Below are 18,779 nucleotides of genomic sequence, written 5' to 3'. Positions count from 1 at the left end.
AGATGAAAGATTAACTTTTTAAGATCAAAAATGTTATGACGATCAAAAAAATAGAGCTATTTTAAAATTCAAGTTTTTTTTTTTGTAAATTTGTATGTCACTTTTTTATGGTTTTATTTTAAATTTAGTTTTATTTATTTTAGTAAAATTGTTTTTTAATGTAATTTTGTTTCAAGTAACAAATGTTTGTAACATTTTCAATAACTATAACATGCACAGCATTTAACTGTCAACCTTTTCTAATTAAATGTTGAAATTAACATTAAAGACACTAACTGTGATTTGAATTACGGTAAACCCCTAAATTCAAATGGATTTTACAATAAACTTAGACTTGACAGTGGATGGACGAAAAAATAAGTATTATTTTAAAATACTGTTATAGGTTGTTTTCCATATTTTTGCAATTTCAGTGTCTTTTTTGTAAATGTATATTTTTGTCATTTTTGTCTCTAGTTTTTAATTTTAGTACTCGACACCTAGATGATTTTTTTTTTTTAATTTTTTAAATTCATTTTATTTCAACTACTAAATGTTTTTATGGTTTTCAAAAACTCTAATAACCCTGGAGTTAATATTAAAAATATGATTTGTGTTTTGAAGATAAGCCTGAGCCTTTGGGTTTAAAAGATGAAGATGAAAATGAAGACAACAGTCATTTGTGTGTGAATGAAACACTGATAGGCGCCGTTTCATTTACTGAAGCAATGAGAACAAACTAAATCATATTGAATTTAGTTTGTTTACTTCCTAAATAATGACGTGTTTTCAGCTGATTGAAAAAGCAGAATAAACATGTTTAGAAAAGTGATCGAAGAAGACAAACTCATGTTTGAACCAAAGACTTTATTAAATATTGAGCTTGAGACAGTTATGGACAGACGCTGTTCATTTCGTTGCCACCTCCTCTAGTTTGGGTTCTGTGGGAAAACAAACAAAAAACACACAACAAACAAGGAAATCAGTGATTGAACAACTAGTTTAACCAGCCAAACATTTCCTTCATCCAGATGACTGTGTACTTTAACTAGACGCATCAAACACTAAACTAGTGTAGAACTTTCAGAATCTGTTCCTGTAGTTCAGATGAAAACCATCCTGCTTTAAACCAATTATTTCATGATTAAAGCTTCTACTGTGACTCCAGACTTTCTCAATTAAACGTTTTATTTCTGCACAGCAAATCAAAATATTTAGACATATTTAGCTACTGTCAGGCTATATACAGCATATTTAACAATATTAAATATTCAACAATACTAACATTGTTGTTCTATTAATTTATATATACATATATATATATATATATATATATATATATATATATATATATATATATATATATATATATATAAATTTCTCTTTTTCATGAAATTTAATTGAGGTACTAAAATTACTAAAATGATGTAAAATAAAAAAATAAACATGATATAGTTTTTATTATTTTAGTGCTTAAAATAAAAAATAAAGAAATTAAATGAACTGTATAGAAATATACAAAAAAAAAAAAGATTTATAAAGCAAAATAACTAAAACGTACTGGGAATTTTTTTTTTATTATTATTCTTTTTTGTATATGAAGAAAACCATAGTGTTTTTATTTTATTTTACACTGTTTCAGTTATTTTAGTACCTCAATTAAACGGAATGAAAAAGAGAAATGTTGATTTGGCTTAGTTTTTTATATTCAGTTTCAGCTTAAATATAAATAAAGTCATATTTATATTATATAAAAATAAAAGTTCAGATTTTTTATGCTTTTTAAAGGAGACTTTTCTGTTCATCAAGGCTGCATTTATTTGATTAAAAATACAGAAAAACAATTGTAATATTGTGAACTGTTAATGCGATTCAAAATACTGGTTTTACATTTTAATCTACTTTAAAATATAATTTATTCCTGTGATGCGCAGCTGAATTTTCAGCATCATTACTGCAGTCTTCAGTGTCACATGATCATTTACAAATCATTCTAATATACTGATTTATTATCAATGTTGGAAACACTTGTGTTGCTTAATTTTTTCTTGGAACCTGTGATACTTTTTTTCAGGATTCTTCGATCAATGAAATGTTAAAAAGGACAGCATTTATTTAAAAGTTTGGGGTCGGTACATTTTTTCTTTCTTTCTCTCTTTGAAAGAAATGAATACTTTTCTTCATCAAGGATGTGTTCAATTGATAAAAAAAGTGACAGCAAACACACTGTTAGAAAAGATTTCTATTTTGAATAAATGTTGTTCTTTTAAACTTTTTGTTGATCAAAGAATCCTGATTAAAAAGAGTCACAGGTTACAAAAAAATATTTAGGAGCACAACTGTTTCCAGCATTGATCATTCTAATAAAACATCAGTATATTAGAAGGATTTCTGAAGCATCATGTGACACTGAAGACTGCAGAGATGATGCTAAAAATAAAGCTTTGATCACAGAAATCAATTATAATTTAAAGTATATTAAAATAGAAAAAACTGTTATTTTGAATTGCAATAATATTACTTTTTTTCTGTATTTTATATCAAATAAATTAACTTTGATGAGCATAAGAGATGTTTTTTATTAAAAATCTTACTGATCCCAAACTTTTGGACGGCAGAGTATACATATGTGACCCTGGAGCACAAAACCAGTCTTAAGTCGCTGGGGTATATTTGTAGCAATAGCCAAAAATACATTGTATGGGTCAAAATTATTGATTTTTCTTTTATGTCAAAAATCATTAGGAAATTAAGCAAAGATCATGTTCCATGAAGATTTTTTGTCAAATTCCTACTGTAAACCTATCAAAATGTAATTTTTGATTAGTAATATGCATTGTTAAGAACTTAATTTGGACAACTTTAAAGGTGATTTTCTCAATATTTTGAGTTTTTTGCACCCTCAGATTCCAGATTTTCAAATAGATGTATCTCGACCAAATATTGTCCTATCCTAACAAACCAGACATCAATAGAAAGATTATTTATTGAGCTTTCATATGATGTATACATCTCAGTTTTGTAAAATTTAACCTTATGACTGGTTTTGTGGTCCAGGGTCACATATACATATAGAAATATATCAAGTCATGTGACTTGTGAGTGTGAGCTGAGAATGAGTTTTCAACCCTCATCATCATCATCATCCTCATGAAGAGGCAAAGGTTGATTCAGCGTCTCAATCTGACCTGGGAATTTGAACTGAGGGAATTTGGTGAGGTCTCCTCCTCCGTATAAGCGCTGGAGTTTGGTCATCTCCTCTGTCAGGTTCTTCTGATACGCCGGACCGGAGTCCACCACACCGCCAGCGGCCCTGCAGACACACAAAGCAGTGAGAAGCAGCGCTACATGAGCCAGTAATAGGAATGTAATGGGTCACACACTTGCTCTTGGTGTTGTACTCGCGGATCTTGTCCAGGAAGAGCTTCTGCACGGGATCCAGATCCTTGGCTTTGTTGAAGACTACAGCGGACAGACCGATATTCCTGCGCAGCGTCACGCTCACCGCCGAACGTAGCAGAGACGACAGACGGAAGAACCGATGAACAGCCATGATCTACACACAAACACAACTCAACACTTGACCTGCTGACTGCATTATACACAAACAATTTTAGGTACTTGTTACTCAGCAATGGAAAGCAGAATATTCATTTAAAAAAAAGTCATCAAAATGACAAAAAAAAAGAGATTGTTTTAAGCTTTCTTTATGTTTTTGAAAACATTATCCCCCGGTTTCACAGACAAGGCTTAAGCCTAAAATGTCAAATGTAAGTCTGAGTTGTTTCAACTGAAATAAAACTGCACTGTTTGATCTTAAAATATGTGACCCTGGACCACAAAACCAGTCATAAGGTTAAATTTGACAAAACTGAGATGTACACATCATATGAAAGCTCAATAAATAAGCTTTCTATTGGTGTATGGTTTGTCAGAATAGAACAATATTTGGCTGAGATACATCTATTTAAAATCAGAAATCTGATGCATCAAAAAAATCAAAAAGACTGAGAAAATCACCTTTAAAGTTGTCCAAATTAGGTTCTTAATGCATATTACAAATCAGAAATTACATTTTGATATGTTTACAGTAGGAATTTTACAAAAAATCTTCATGGAACATGAACTTTACTTAATTTCCTGATGATTTTTGGCATAAAAGAAAAATCTAAAATTTTGACCCATACAATGTATTTTTGGCTATTGCTACAAATATACCCCAGCGACTTAAGACTGGTTTTGTGGTCCAGGGTCACATATATCAGTGCCTTTGTTTTGTCTCAAGATGCACACCTGTAATGTTTTTTTCTAAGCACCTTTATAAAAATGACTTCAATGTCCTAATTGAACTTTGGCCTAATCCTGGCTTAGTCTAAGCCCTGTCTGTGAAACCAGGCCGAAATGTACCAAAAAACCTTTTTTCAGCTGTTCTGTTTTTAATATCATTTTAATAATAATAAACTTACATGAAAAAAAAAGTTAAAGTTTTAATCATTTTGCTGCCGTTAGCTTCTATTTATTAAATTTAGTTTGTTATTTTCATATTTTTAGTACATAAAGTTAAAGTAAATAAAGATGAGAACCAAGCTGAACTAGCTGAAATTTTTTTATTATGCTTAATTTTATTTTTAGTAAACATTTGACTTATTTCAAGTAATAAAAGATAAAAAGAGTTTTATTTTACTATAATAATCCTGACTTATTCTTTCATCTCTCATTAGAAATAAGTGCTTTGAATCATCAAAATGACAAAAAAAATGATTATTAAGCTTTCTTTTTTGGTTTTTGAAAACATACCAAAAAATCTTTTTTCAGCTGTGCTGTTCTTTGTTTAGTATCATTTTAATAATAATAATAATAATAATCTTACAAAAAAAAAGTTTTAATCATTTTCTTTTAATAAATATATTTTTATTACATTTGGTTTTAGTTATTTGACATATTTTTTAGTACATAAAGTTAAACTAAATACAAATGACAACAAGCTGAAATAAAATAAGTTTAATTATGCTTAAAATTTTTATTTCAATAAACGTTTGTCTTAAACTATTGTTTTAGTTTATTATAATAACCCTGTCTTTTTCTTTCATCTCCCTCATCAGAAATAAGTGCTTTAAGTCATCAAAATGACAAAAAAAAATTATTGTTTTAAGCTTTCTTTTTTTTGTTTTTTTGAACAAATTACAGAACAGGGTTTTAAAATGTGAAACATCTTCAATTTTCCGCCTTTTTTCACCTGTGCTGTTTTTAATTGTTTTTAGCATCATTTTAATAATAATAATAATAATCTAAAAAATAGTTACAGTTTTAATTATTCTGTTTAATAAATATAGTTTTTATTTAATAAATTTAGTTTTAGTTATTTTACATATTTTCTAGTACATAAAGTTGAGAGAACCAATGTCTTGGCAACTAGCTGAAATAAAATAAGCTTAATTATACTTAATTTTATTTTTAGTAAACATTTTTTTATTTCAAGTAATAATAAATAAAAATAGTTTTATTTTACTATAATAACCATGACTTATTCTTTCATCTCTCTTGTTAGAAGTGCTTTAAGTCATCAAAACGACAAAAAAAAAAAAAAAAAAAAATTGTTTTAAGCTTTCTTTTTTTATATTTTTGAACAAATGACAGAACAGGGTTTTAAAACAGAAACCAGAAAAATCTGCAATTTTCCACCTTTTTTCAGTTGTGCTGTTTTGAATCATTTTAGTATCATTTTAATGATAAAAGTCTTACATGGAAAAATAAATAGTTTTAATCATTTTGCTGCCGTTTTTTAAAAAGAAATATAGTTTTTATTTATTACATTTAGTTTGAGTTATTTTACATATTTTTTAGTACATAAAGTTAAACCAAATAAAAATGAGATGAACTAAAAGCTAAAGTTATTTTACTATAATAACCCTGACTTATTCTTTCATCTCTCTCATTAGAAATAAGTGCTTTAAGTCATCAAAATGAAAAAAAATGATGTTTTAAGCTTTCTTATAATATGTTTTTGAACATAAATGACAGAACATGGTTTTAAATCATGAAACGAGACGAAGAATCTGCAATTTTTCACCATTTTTCAGCTGCGCTGTTTTTAAAAGTTTTAATATTTCAAGATTTCCCAGAAAAGCGACACTTCAAGATTCAAACGTTATTTTGACCTTGTCGATGTCTGTCTAAAATAATCAACTTTTCTAATCGTTATTGATCAAACATCCAACAAGAGCCGAGGTCAGCAAGGTCAAACTGGGCACATCTTACCACAGTATTACCAGAGTAAGTATGAAGAGCTGCAGGACTGAGAGTCAATACTAAAGTACACGATTACGGCAGTCATTCACTATAATGATAGATATATGAATGTTTTTTTTATCGTTAGCAAAGCCGTGATTATCAGAGCGGCGACATAAAATCACATCGACGACACTAAGGCGCGCGCACGCGAGCGTGTTTAACGACAAAACAGCAACATAACATTACATATTCACATATATAACAACTATAATCTCATTTTCATGCATGAAAAAGAAACATCTCATCTAACCTTGTGTTTGACACCCGAGCCACAGACAGACAGGCGGAACAACTGCTTCCGGATCACCGCGAGCGCTTATGGGTATGACGCGAGTTCGCTTGATGGCGTCACGAGCGTCATCTGCCGCTACTTTATTTTCTTCATTCGGTTCGAAAACCCCATAAAACTATTTTTATTTCACAAATAAAATAAAATGATTTTTTTCGTGTCTTACAACCCGGAAAAGAAATAGCGCTTTGAGCCGCGGCTTCGAGTAAACATTTCTAAGTCGATAATTTCTGTTTAATATGACATTAAAGACTCGATTTGTTCTTCTACAGCTTAACGTTAGATCATATATATGTTTTTTTTTAAATGCTTTATTAATTTAATGCCACAAGAACAAAAGGTATTACATAATTATGTTAAATTAACATTAGCTACCTGAGAAAAAAGAGGATTTTTTTGTTTGTTTGTTCCAAAAAATGTATATAATTTAAAGTAATTTATAAAATGGAAAAACTTTGGTCTACTGATGTATATGGTATTTTCCTAATAATAACAAAAAACGTTAAATGCATTTTGATATTTTTTATACATGTATAATACGTTGTTCTTAACTATTAAAATGTTTGTTTTCTGTATAAAAAAAATCATACACTCCATTTTTCTGTTAATATACAATTCCAAATCTTTCCAAAATAATCTTGAGTAAATACAATGAAAAAAAGATGCTAAATATTTTTTTTCTTGACCACTAAATTCACAGCTATATGAAATATGAAGCTTAAATCTATTACATTCTATAAAGTATTTTGTAATTTATTGATACAAAATTTCCACGCTTTAACCCAAGAGATATTACCAAATAAAGAAGATTATATTATCCAAAACATCGTGCTGCAGGTAAAGACACAGAACAAAGAGCATTCCTTGTACTCTTATTGCTACATTGTTGTTTTAAAAACATCAATTATTTTAATTGTTGTAATGAAAATGTTGAGGCATTATCGTGGTTTGAACAGCAGAGGGAGACAGTGTTCAAAAGTGATGAAGAGAAAAATAATTAAACACATTGAAACACAATATATACAGTGTTGGGGAAAGTTACTTTTAAAAGTAACGCATCATAATGCGTTACTTTCATTACGTTATGTAACTTTTGGACTTTTTCTGGTTTGTTTTTAATATAAAAGTGTTGTGTTTTTGACACCAGGGAGGGGCCAGCTGTTCAAAAGTAATCTAACTGAGTTTTGGCCATCAAATTGCATCAAAATCTTGAAAATAGGTTGTTCAAAAGAAAAACAAGGATTCCGGATTTGGATTAGATCACAAAATTCAGTCTTGATTAAATCCTCAGTTTGTGTTGTTCAAAACGTTTAGAGATTGGGATACTTTTGATCTAAAAAACCTGGATTATTCAGGAACAAAAATGTAATAAAACTTTAAAACTGGTCCAAAAAAATAAATTTTAACATGTAATATATCCCTAAACAACTGTCAAACAAAAAAATATATAATTTAAAGTCATCCAGATTTGGAAATCTGAAAAAGTTGTGTTATTCCATATGGTTTATACACCAATTTCCATGCCAGCAGTCCTTAATAAACCTCAAATATGTATTTCACAATGGCGAATTAAAGGAAAGGAAAGTTACTTTTAAAAGTAACGTATTATAATATTGCATTACTTTCATTACCTTACGTAACGTTTGAGTCTTTTCCTCATCTGGAATTGAGCTTTCTTGTTTGTTTTTAATATAAAAGTGTTGTGTTTTTGACACCAGGGGTCAGCTGTTCACATGTAATCCAATCAGGCTTTTGCCATCAAATTGGATTAAATCTTCAAAATGGGTTGTTCAAAAGAAAAAAAACTACATCTTCTAACACTCCTAAAAATAAAGGTGCTTCACAATGCCATAGAAGAACCTTTTTGTCTAAATGGTTCCATGAAGAACCTTCAAAATCCGAAGAACCTTTCTGTTTCACAAAAGATTCTTTGTGTGAAAGAAGGTTCTTCAGATTATAAAAAGGTAAGAAAGAGATGGTCCTTTGTGGAACCCAAAAATGGTTCTTCTATGGCATCGCTGTGAAGAACCTTTTAAAGCACCTTTATTTTTAAGAGTGTGGATTTGGATTAGATCACAAAACTCAGTCTTGGGTTTAATCTGGATTAAATTTGTGTTGTTTTAAACATTTAGAGATTGGGATACTTTTGATCTAAAAAAACCTTATGTAATAAAACTTGAAAAATGGTCCAAAAAATAAATTTTAACATGGAATATATCCCCAAATCCTCAAAAAGCTGTCAAACAAAAATATATTTAATTTAAAATCAGTTTAAAGTCATTTCTTTTTTATTTAGGGGATCCACAGAGCACTAGTAATCCAGATTTGGAAATCTGAAAAAGTGTATCAGGGTGATCCAATCCAATTTTGATTTGAAAAACTGGCACAATGTAAAATGGGTTACCTGATCCAGATTAAACTTTTTATAGCACCAAAAATAAAATATAAAAAAAAGTAAAATGTTAATACAATATAGAATAATGGTTTTTATTTTAATATACTTTAAAATATAATTTATTCCTGTGATGCAAAGCTGAATTTTCATCAGCTCTTATTCCAGTTTTAAGTGTCACATGATCCTTCAGAAATAATTCTAATTTACTGATTTATTATTAGAATGATCAATGTTGGAAACAGTTGTGCTGACAAATATTTTTTTTCGGAACCTGTGATTTTTTTTTAGGATTCTTTGATGAATAACAAGTTAAAAAGAACAGCATTTATTCAAAATATAAATCTACGCTATTACTTTTTGTTAACGTAACACATCCTTGGTGAATAAACGTATTCATTTCTATCAAAAAAGAAATAATAAAAATGTACCGACCCCAAACTTTTGAAAAGTAGTGTATATTGTCAGAAAACCTTTCTATTTTAGATAAATGCGGTTCTTTTTAACCTTTTATTGATCAAAGAATCCTGAAAAAAGTATCACAGGTTCCACAAAACATTTAGCAGCACAACTGTTTCCAACACTGATAATAAATTGAGTATATTAGAATGATTTCTGAAGGATCATGTGACACTGAAGACTGCAGTAATGATGCTGAAAATTCAGCTTTGTATCACAGGAATAAATTACATTTTAAAATATATTCACATGGAAAACAGTTATTTTAAATGTAAATAATATTTCACAATATTACTGTTTTTTCCGTGTTTTTGATCAAATAAATGCAGCCTTGATAAGCAGAAGAAAAATAAATGATATTTGTGTTATGTTACAAAAACGCCACAACGAAACAAGTCTGTATGTACATTCAAAACTTTATTTATGGAATACAGTGTAGAAAGCGCAGTTGATTTCCAGTCAAAGCAAATGATACACAGAAAAATGCCACTGAAAGAACCTCATCATCATCATCATCATCATCATCTGTCCACCTCAGAACTAATCAAACCACAGCAACACAAGCTGAGAATAAACCTGGGACTCATCACTGATCTGTAAACGATTGATTGACATTCATCAGACGGGTTGTTTATTGATTATGAAGCGTTTACAGTGATCGGCTGTAAATCAAAGTCATTTCAGATCCAACCATCGACTTATTATCAGCCGTGAGACGCTTTCAACTGGCTACAACAAAACACGTGAGTGACATACAGAAACAGATGCTCAAGGCATCAAAACACGTGATAATCTCCTTCAACTCATACATAGTTCACCTTAAAATCAAAAGACTTTTTTTTTGTTACATTGTTTGCATGTGAATTAAGCACATTTCACCACATTACTGTAATGCAGCAATGCAAATAAAAAATTAGAAATCAGCATTAAATTAATTACAAATACAATCATGATAAATACTTACAAATTGCACAATTTAAATACATTTTCTTGCATTACAGTAATGACAACAAAATATTGCAATAATGCAATGCAAACTATTTTTCTTTTGATTTTGCAGTGAGATGAAGGTGTTTTACTCTCAGAGGCTCCATCGGTTTCTGCAGCGAAAACTGAGATGAGACGAGCGTCAGCGCTGCTGCGTCACATGAGAGATGAAGAGGAGGAAACACTTTCTACATCTGCAGACAAAGAGTGATCTAAAAACACAAAACTGACTGGATAGAAACATACAAACAGACAGAATGACCCCGAAACCCGCCCGCCCGCCCAAACCCCCAACACCCGCTTAAAAAACACATACAACCACGAATCCAATGGAGAATCAAATTAAATATAAAGCAGGAGTAAATAAATCTCTGAAATGCATAGGACGAAAACATTAAAGACAGTAAATGTACATCGACAGCCACCGCTGGATCTCAGCCTGATAAAAAAGCAACCAGAAAACAACCAGATATTCAAATCAAAGCATTTAATTGAGTTTAAGTTCTATCAGAAGCAGAAGCCAAATCGAGTCATTTTTTTTGTGCAACTCAAATCACGTTTTCACAAGTTATCCTGCTTGAAATGTCTCTACGTGAGAAAAGACCAAGATCCAAATAGCAGAGTTTCCCGTCATTTTTTTTCTATCATGCACTACATAGTTACAACTAGCCTTTTTTTGCATTACTTCAATAGTGACAACTAAAAAAAAATTTTTTTTTTTTGGCAAATTTCTTTTTTACAATTATTATTATTATTATTATTATTTATTTTTTTGAAAAACAAACCAGAAACAATCAAACATTTTGAAGATCTCATTCAGACGGACATCGATCACTAGAATAATCTCTGACGGGTCGAATGCGTCACCAAACACAGCACAGCTGCAGTCAGTGTGCGACGAAGAGGAGGAAGAGGAAGAGGAAGGGAGGAGACGCGTGTGTCTGACGGGATGAAGTCTCGGACGTTCACCCTCAGATACCCCAGTGTTTCACCCGGTTAGTAGTGCGAGAGCAGACGGTGCAGCGACACCACCGGAACATGGACGAACGCTTCGTAACGGAGGACAGATCAGATTCAGACAATTTGGGGAATGATGAGATCAAACTGATTTGATCTGGAGTGGATTCAGAAATGTGCACTGAATTTAATGTGGATCACAGAATTTTCAAACTTTAAACCGAACTCGAAACTGACCTTAACAGCATTAATCTCATCACGTTTATGCCAATAGGAAGTCAGTCAACAAATCTGGAGTGAAATTTGGATTATGCATTCAATTTGAATCGTTATTTAAATTTGAACTGAATTTGAATTATGCATTCGATTTGAATTGTGCATTTTACTTGAATTGTGATATTAATTTAAACTGAATTTGAATTGTGCATTCAATTTGAAACTGAAACTTCAACAACTTGAAAACCCTGACAGCGTTAATCTGATCATCTTCATGTTTGTCCAGCAGACATCTGGAATGAATATAGAACTGTGCTTTGAATTTGATTTGAAATCACATTTAAAACTGAATTTTCAATTTTCAATACAGTTTTATCTCATCAAGTTTATTTTTGTCCAGCCACTTGACAGTTGCAATTGAAAACTAGAGTGAATTCACTACATTTATGTATTCAATCTGATTTGTGATCTGAATTTGAATTTTGCATTCAAACTGAACACCACTTATCTAATCAAATTCATGTTTGTCCAGCCAATGGGAAGTCCTAGGTAAAAAAATCTTGAGTAAATTCACAACTGTGGACTGGACTGTAACAGCAATAAGCAGATTTTGATCTGAATTAGGCGTTTAATTTAATATGTGAATTGAACTGAATTTGAATTATGCATTAAATCTGTTTTGTGAATTGAATTTGAATTCTTCAATTTAATCTAATTTGAATTCAAATGATACATTCAGCTTTATGTGTTATTTGACTGTGAACTGAATTTGAATTGTGCATTCAATTTGAAACCGAATCTTAAAACTGAACCTAACAGAATCAGTCTGATCACGTTCATGTTCGTCTAGCCATTAGAAGGTAAATTTAAAATTACATTTGAACTATGCGTTCAGTTTGATTTATGATTTAACCTGAACTGAATTTGACTTGTGCATTTGCGTTCAGTTTGATTTGTGATTTCAATCTGAATTGTGCATTCAATTTGAAACTGTATTTCAACTACCTGAAACCCCAACAGCACTAACCTGATAAGGTTGATGTTTGTCCAGCCAACAAAAGTTTATAGTTGAAAATCTGGAGTGAATTCAGAACTGTGTACTGAGAATTTGATGTGAATCAGCTTTGAAACTGACCCTAACAGCATTAAAATAATGTTCATGTTTGTCCAGCCTAGTTGAACAATCTGCAGTGAATTGAAAACTACATTTGAATTATGCGTTCAATCTGAATTGAATCTGAATTGTGCATTCAGTTTGAAACTGGCTCTTAAACAGTTCATATTCGTCCAGCCAATGGGAGGTCGTGTTTGACTGACAGTCATGTGAAGTGGCCAATAGGAAGCGAGATGTTAATGAGCGGTGAGGTTGGACTGGTGTCTCCTGCACCGTCTGCAGAGGAGGAGGAGGAAGAGGAGGAAAAACGGGGAGGAAGAGGAGCATCACACCATCAGTTGTTTATCTGCTCGAAGAACTTGTAAGTGGGGTTTTCATAGCCATTCTGCTGCATCTTAGACAGGTGACGTTCCTCTGGGGTCACGGCGGCGTCCACCTGAGAAAAAAAAGATTTGGATTTCAAATGAATCACTATTTCAGCTCATTTGATTCACATTCATCACATCATGGGATGAATTAATGAACGCACATGTGTGCACCGACTGACCTCAATGATTCCGTGGTGGATGGACGTGTACTGCTTCTTCCTCAGCATCACTAGGGTGATGACGATGATGGTTGCTATGACAACACCTCCGACCATCAGGCCAATAATAGCTCCCTTATTGGAGCTCACGTCCTCCGCAAAGAAAACCTGAACACCAGAAACAAAAGACAAACAATGAGATTACAGTCACTCCAGATGAACTCTCATCAGAGACGTGCTGTCATGACGACTGCATCGTGTAATCCACAGGACGACAAATGGAAATGTATGCATGCAGTTGCTGACGAATGTGACGCAGGATGACTATGTGATAAAGCAGATACATGAGCCTAAAATTCAAGATACGAGGCAAAAAATGTGTATATTTTTATCATATGACATAGTTTAGCAATATCACATCAGCAAGAGTGAGGTTCTTCCCCAATATAATTATGCACTGTGGCTAATGTGATATTGATTTATACAACAGTTCAGAAGACAAGAAGTTAATACTGTGTTACATTTTAATCTCGTCAATATTGTCTGTTCGGCTCAATTTCACAAATGAAAGGAGTTCTAATCAAAGTCACAGCAGAACTGTCAAGTCTCTGATCAACACACAGTAGTGATTTGTTACTGAATTAATCCACGGTTTAAAATGAATCAAGTGAGTCAATGATTCAATGACTCGTTAATAAAGACAGCTGCTTCGTTTTGGAATGAATGAGCTGTTTGAACAAATCAAGTGAGTCAATGATTCAGTGACTCATTCATAAAGACAGTTACTAGCTTAATTTTAGAATAAATCAGCTGTTTGAACAAATCGAGTGAGTCAATGATTCAGTGACTCATTCATAAAGACAGTTACTAGCTTAATTTTAGAATAAATCAGCTGTTTGAACAAATCACGTAAGTCAATGATTCAGTGGTTCATTTATCCACTTGCTTTGTTGGAATGAATGAGCTGTTTGAACAAATCAAGTGAGTTAATGATTCAGTGACTAATATAATAAAGTCACTTGCTTTGTTTCAGAATAAATTGGCTGCTTGAATGAATCGATTGAATGATGATTCAATGACTCACTTATTAAGATAGTGATTTGCTGCCACCTGCTGGTAGTTATAATTTCATATTTAAAGTATCTTAAAAGATTGTGTAATGAAGTCTATGATGAATCCAAGCATTTCTTTATAAAGCTACTTTTTTGTTGTAATGCCTATTCAATGCTTTTCTCATTTAACACAATAATGACTTTAAATGACGTATCATTTTGATTAATCAATCTGCATATCATGTAATTAATTAAACATTTTCATCTCTAAAATGTATGCTGATATGTCTGAGGTACCAGTTTCTGGTGGTAAACTTCACTGTGTCTCTCTTCCGCTTCCATCCGCAGCTCCGGAACATCTTCAGGCTTCAGTCCAGACACTGAACAAAAACCACAGAGACGGTATTAAATACTGGAAACACACTGTTTTGGTTCTGACACGTTATAGTATGTGATGATAAAATTGAGCTTCAGCAGCTGGCATTGACTGTTTACATGCACTTCAGTTTCTGTTTCGGCTTGATATTATGTATATGATGTTTACGTCAGCCCATCTACACATGCATGCTCTTCCTGGAAGATTTATATATAGTTTTTTACATGCAATTCATTTCTCATTAAATTCCAAGAGTGGGAATCAGAATATTGTTTTAAACTAAAGAAACATTTTTTATATTTGAATTACAAGAACCTGGTCGGGTCGGCAGGCCTCGGTCTGGGATGGGTCGTGCATCCACTGGCTCAACTGCAGAGAGACACGAAATATATATACATATGAATAAATGCAATGTTGGGTCAAATGTAGGGTATGAGAGCTGTAGTGTGCAGCATGTTGATGAATTGCAGCAGGTCTGTATTCCTGACGCCGGATGTCAGATCTGCTTCCATATGGCGCTCACTGTGCTGACCTGGCTCACACACTCATGAGGCTGCTGGGTAATCATGTGTGTGTGTGTGTGTGTAAGGACATAGGTATTACACTTCCTGTGTCCCCATAAACCAAAATGGCTTAAAAATGTGTGTTTGAAGTATAACAATTGCCTGTAGTTTTGTGTGAACGATAGGTTTAGGTGTAGAGTTAAGGTAAGGGAATATAAAGTGTGTGTTCATACCCTGGTTCTGTGTGTTGGGCTGGTTAAAGCTCTCAGGGTGGATGAATCCGAATCCCTGCGTGTCTTCAGCGGGCAGCAGGTCGAGGCTGGCGGTGCTGTCAGGCATCAGGGCGTCGTTACCGTAACTCACTCTCACGTCGCTCTGCAGGTTTGCTAACTGAGCGGACATTTCCTGCTGCTCGCGCTGCAACAGCTCTGATACACACAAACATTACACAACATGTCAGAAAACAGTCATGCATGGAAATAAACAGCAATGCCAGTGTTTACTGTGTTTTCATAAACATCAAACATTTTTATTTTCAGTGGTTCAAGCGGGTTGTGCTGAAACCCTATTGTAATTGGACACGGATCAGCAATCTCCATGTAAAACAACTGATCATGCAGACCAAACCTTAAGTCGTTGAAACTTGGAGGGATGGTAGTACTCACAACCACCTACAATGTCACCAATGCTTGCCCAAATCGGCCTGATGGGGGCGCTACAGCGATCAAAAGTACGAAATTGCTCATAACTCAACATTTTTGGGTATTTTTGATTTTTGCTAAACCTACTTTTGCCAACTAATCCTAGGTTTTTCGCCTAGTGCAAAACGATTCTCTGGAGAGGAAATATTAATAATTATATATATATATAAAAAAAAGTCTAACCTTCAACTCATCTTCGCAAAAGGGATGCCAAAACCTTTGAAAGGGTGGGGCCACTTTTAGTAAAATGCCTATAACTCCTGAACAGAATGAGATATCTTCACCAAACTCAGAACACTTATGTAAGAGCTCAATCTGAGGTCACAGGACAAAAATCAAGGAGCTTGGCCACTTGGTGGCACTATATTAAGAAAAAACATAAGAATGGCTATACCTACGCAACCATTTGTCCTATCAACATGAAAACTGGTGTGCTCGGTCTTGGTCCAAAGTGCCAGAAGTGTCTATAAGGACGTTTGCGTATCTTAAAAAACATGGCCGCCATTGGCCAACGAAATTTGAGGACCTATTAGATGAGGTTAATGGAGGCCAATTGGAACGAAATTTGGTGGGCCTGTTTGACTCATGGCCCCAAAGGTCTGTGAGAAATTTGAAAGAAATCAGCCACTTTGGGGGGGGCGATATCGTGTTTTTCAAAGGTGTAAACTATTGTACATTGCATGGTTTCTTCACACATACACACAATATTCATATCATGTGACAGAACTCCTCATTCCAGACAACTTTGCCTCTAGAACCACTGTTGTCTGTCAAATCATTTGTTAAATGATTGATAAGATTTAAAAAACGTACTTTTGCGAACTAGTCCTGGGTTTTTCATTAAATCTGGAAAAAACACTCCAGTACAATTTTCTCAAATAAACTCTCAATCATTAATTATCAAAAAATGTTGAAATTTACCATTTGAGAAGCTATAACTGGGTCGTTTAGAAAAGGGGCCTGTCCGAATTTACCCAAAATCCTATAAAGCCTAAAGGAAAATGCAAAATGCAAAACGCAAAACGTCACGAAACCAGTGAGCACACCCGACAGGTGATTCTAAACAAAGTTTTAGGGAGATCAGACCACAGCTGGCGTTATAACAGTCTTAAACGTTACAAAACATAATATTTCTATGGTAAATTACCTGGATTTGCAAAAAAAGGCTTGCTACTAGGCATAATGTCTTTTTTCATATGTGCTTAAATGCTTTAAAGCGCTTGAACCCCAGTAAAGTTTTTATTTATGATTTTAACATATTTATATTTTTTCATATATGAACTGGAGTTTTCTTGTTATTGTAAATGTTTATATTGTTATTTATATTTTATATATAAATAACAACAATGAATAATTATCATTATTAAAAGAATAATTTTTTTTAAATTGTTAAACATAAATGGCACCACTTAGATAATCATTTTTCGAGATGATCACGTGTTCGTGGGCAGAAAACGCTGTGGTGAGCAAATGAAAAAGAAACGGCCGAAGAGAGATGATGATGATACGTCAGGATTACAGAGGAAATGACCTGCTGATCAGAGCTTTAATTACACACATGCTTAATGACAGACGAGCTGCTGCCGAACACAGGAACGAAGCCAGAGAGAGAGAGTACAGATGGTGCAGTGACGCACGGGACACAAATAAACCAGCAGGAGGTGAAGAGGAGCGCGAGAGATCAGCCCGCACACGACATCTGACCGACAACACTCCATCTACACACCGATGAGAATCATGCACAATCACTTCAGCTAAACTTCAATTTGTCATCGTTTACACTGATGCAGCACTCGCCTAAACAAAGAATAAAAAGGAATCGTCTTCCCATAGAGTGCTTGTACATTCAGCGCAATGTTATTTTAGTATCACTGTATTGTATTAATATTTTGCTTCAGTTTTATTTTTTTACTTTTTTAAATTTTGATTTTAAAGTTTTTGTAATTTTGTAAAACCTTTTTTATTATTAATATTATTATTTATTTATTTTTTAAATACGTCTATAATTTTTATTATAGTTTTAGCTTTCGTTATTCTGGACCTTCAAGTAAAACTAAATGAAAATGAGTAATTTTGCCTTGTCAACTAGCTGAATTCAAAATAATTCTAAATAAATAAAGATAATTGTTTAAAAAAATAATTCAGCATGCTTTATTTTATTTTGTTGTTTTGTCAGTAGTTTATTATTAATTTTCATTTGAATTTAAATTAATTTAGTACTTCAAATAAAAAAATAAGCATTTATTATAGAGTTGTAATTCTACATTTTTTTTAAAGTTCTGCCCATTTGTCAGATTTGAGTTAAGATTTTTTTACTCATTTAAAACAATAAAATGTAAAATGCTTTTATATACTTTAATATGCACAAGTCAGAATAAGCATGTTGACAATGTAACATTATTTTTACATAAATATTGTATTACACTGAATGACAATGTAACATTATTTCAACCAAATTCTGACATTTTATTCTTTAAAAATGTATTTGAAACCTTAAAACACTTTACTTGCATTAAATGTGCTTTCTGTGGACATAAAATTACTATTTTCTTTATTACTCATTTGTTTCTGTTTTACCTGAATCAAAATGAAGGAATGAATTCATAAATTGTGGTCATGAATTATCAAGTCATTATTATCATATATATATTTATTTTTTGGGTTTTCTCTTTCAGTGTTAGTAAATAATGCTGTTTCAGCAGGTGCTAAAGGTCATGTTTTATTAATTTCTCATCACACACTCACCGACTTGGTCCTGAATGTCTTCAGTGACTCCCGGCACCTTGTACAGCAGCCCGAGAGACTGATTCATCCGCTCCTCGATCACACGCAGATGGGTCAGCACCTGAGGTCAGAGGTCAAAGGTCAGGAGGGTCACTAAGCCTTTAATAAGCTTCAATCCCAAAGATCCTGATAACTCAAGGTTTGCTCTTCTTC

At 32.6% G+C, this 18,779-nt stretch overlaps 2 protein-coding genes across 2 annotated transcripts in view; both read right to left on the bottom strand.

Moving 5' to 3' along the window:
* Positions 1-826: 826 nt before the first annotated feature.
* Positions 827-6,578, bottom strand: LOC141336618 (ATP synthase-coupling factor 6, mitochondrial-like). The gene is made up of 4 exons (XM_073842320.1): positions 6,521-6,578; positions 3,363-3,535; positions 3,168-3,292; positions 827-920 (listed from the first exon to the last, which is right to left on the bottom strand). Exons 2-4 carry the CDS (start codon positions 3,530-3,532, stop codon positions 889-891), a joined length of 327 nt encoding a protein of 108 aa, XP_073698421.1. The 5' UTR covers positions 3,533-3,535; positions 6,521-6,578; the 3' UTR covers positions 827-888.
* Positions 6,579-9,808: 3,230 nt separating this feature from the next.
* Positions 9,809-18,779, bottom strand: part of appa (amyloid beta (A4) precursor protein a) — a 44,079-nt gene continuing 35,108 nt past the window's right edge. Inside the window, exons 12-17 of the mRNA XM_073842959.1 lie at positions 18,588-18,687; positions 15,375-15,569; positions 14,954-15,007; positions 14,560-14,642; positions 13,232-13,378; positions 9,809-13,120 (exon numbers count right to left, since the gene is read on the bottom strand). Of these exons, the coding sequence (XP_073699060.1) occupies positions 13,019-13,120; positions 13,232-13,378; positions 14,560-14,642; positions 14,954-15,007; positions 15,375-15,569; positions 18,588-18,687 (681 nt within the window). The 3' untranslated portion in view covers positions 9,809-13,018. The remainder of the gene's footprint in view (positions 13,121-13,231; positions 13,379-14,559; positions 14,643-14,953; positions 15,008-15,374; positions 15,570-18,587; positions 18,688-18,779) is intronic.

Source organism: Garra rufa, chromosome 6 (assembly GCF_049309525.1).
Source record: "Garra rufa chromosome 6, GarRuf1.0, whole genome shotgun sequence".
In the NCBI taxonomy this organism is placed as follows: domain Eukaryota; kingdom Metazoa; phylum Chordata; class Actinopteri; order Cypriniformes; family Cyprinidae; genus Garra; species Garra rufa.
The sequence above is the reverse complement of the archived record's forward strand: the minus strand, read 5'-3'. Positions and strand labels throughout refer to the sequence as shown.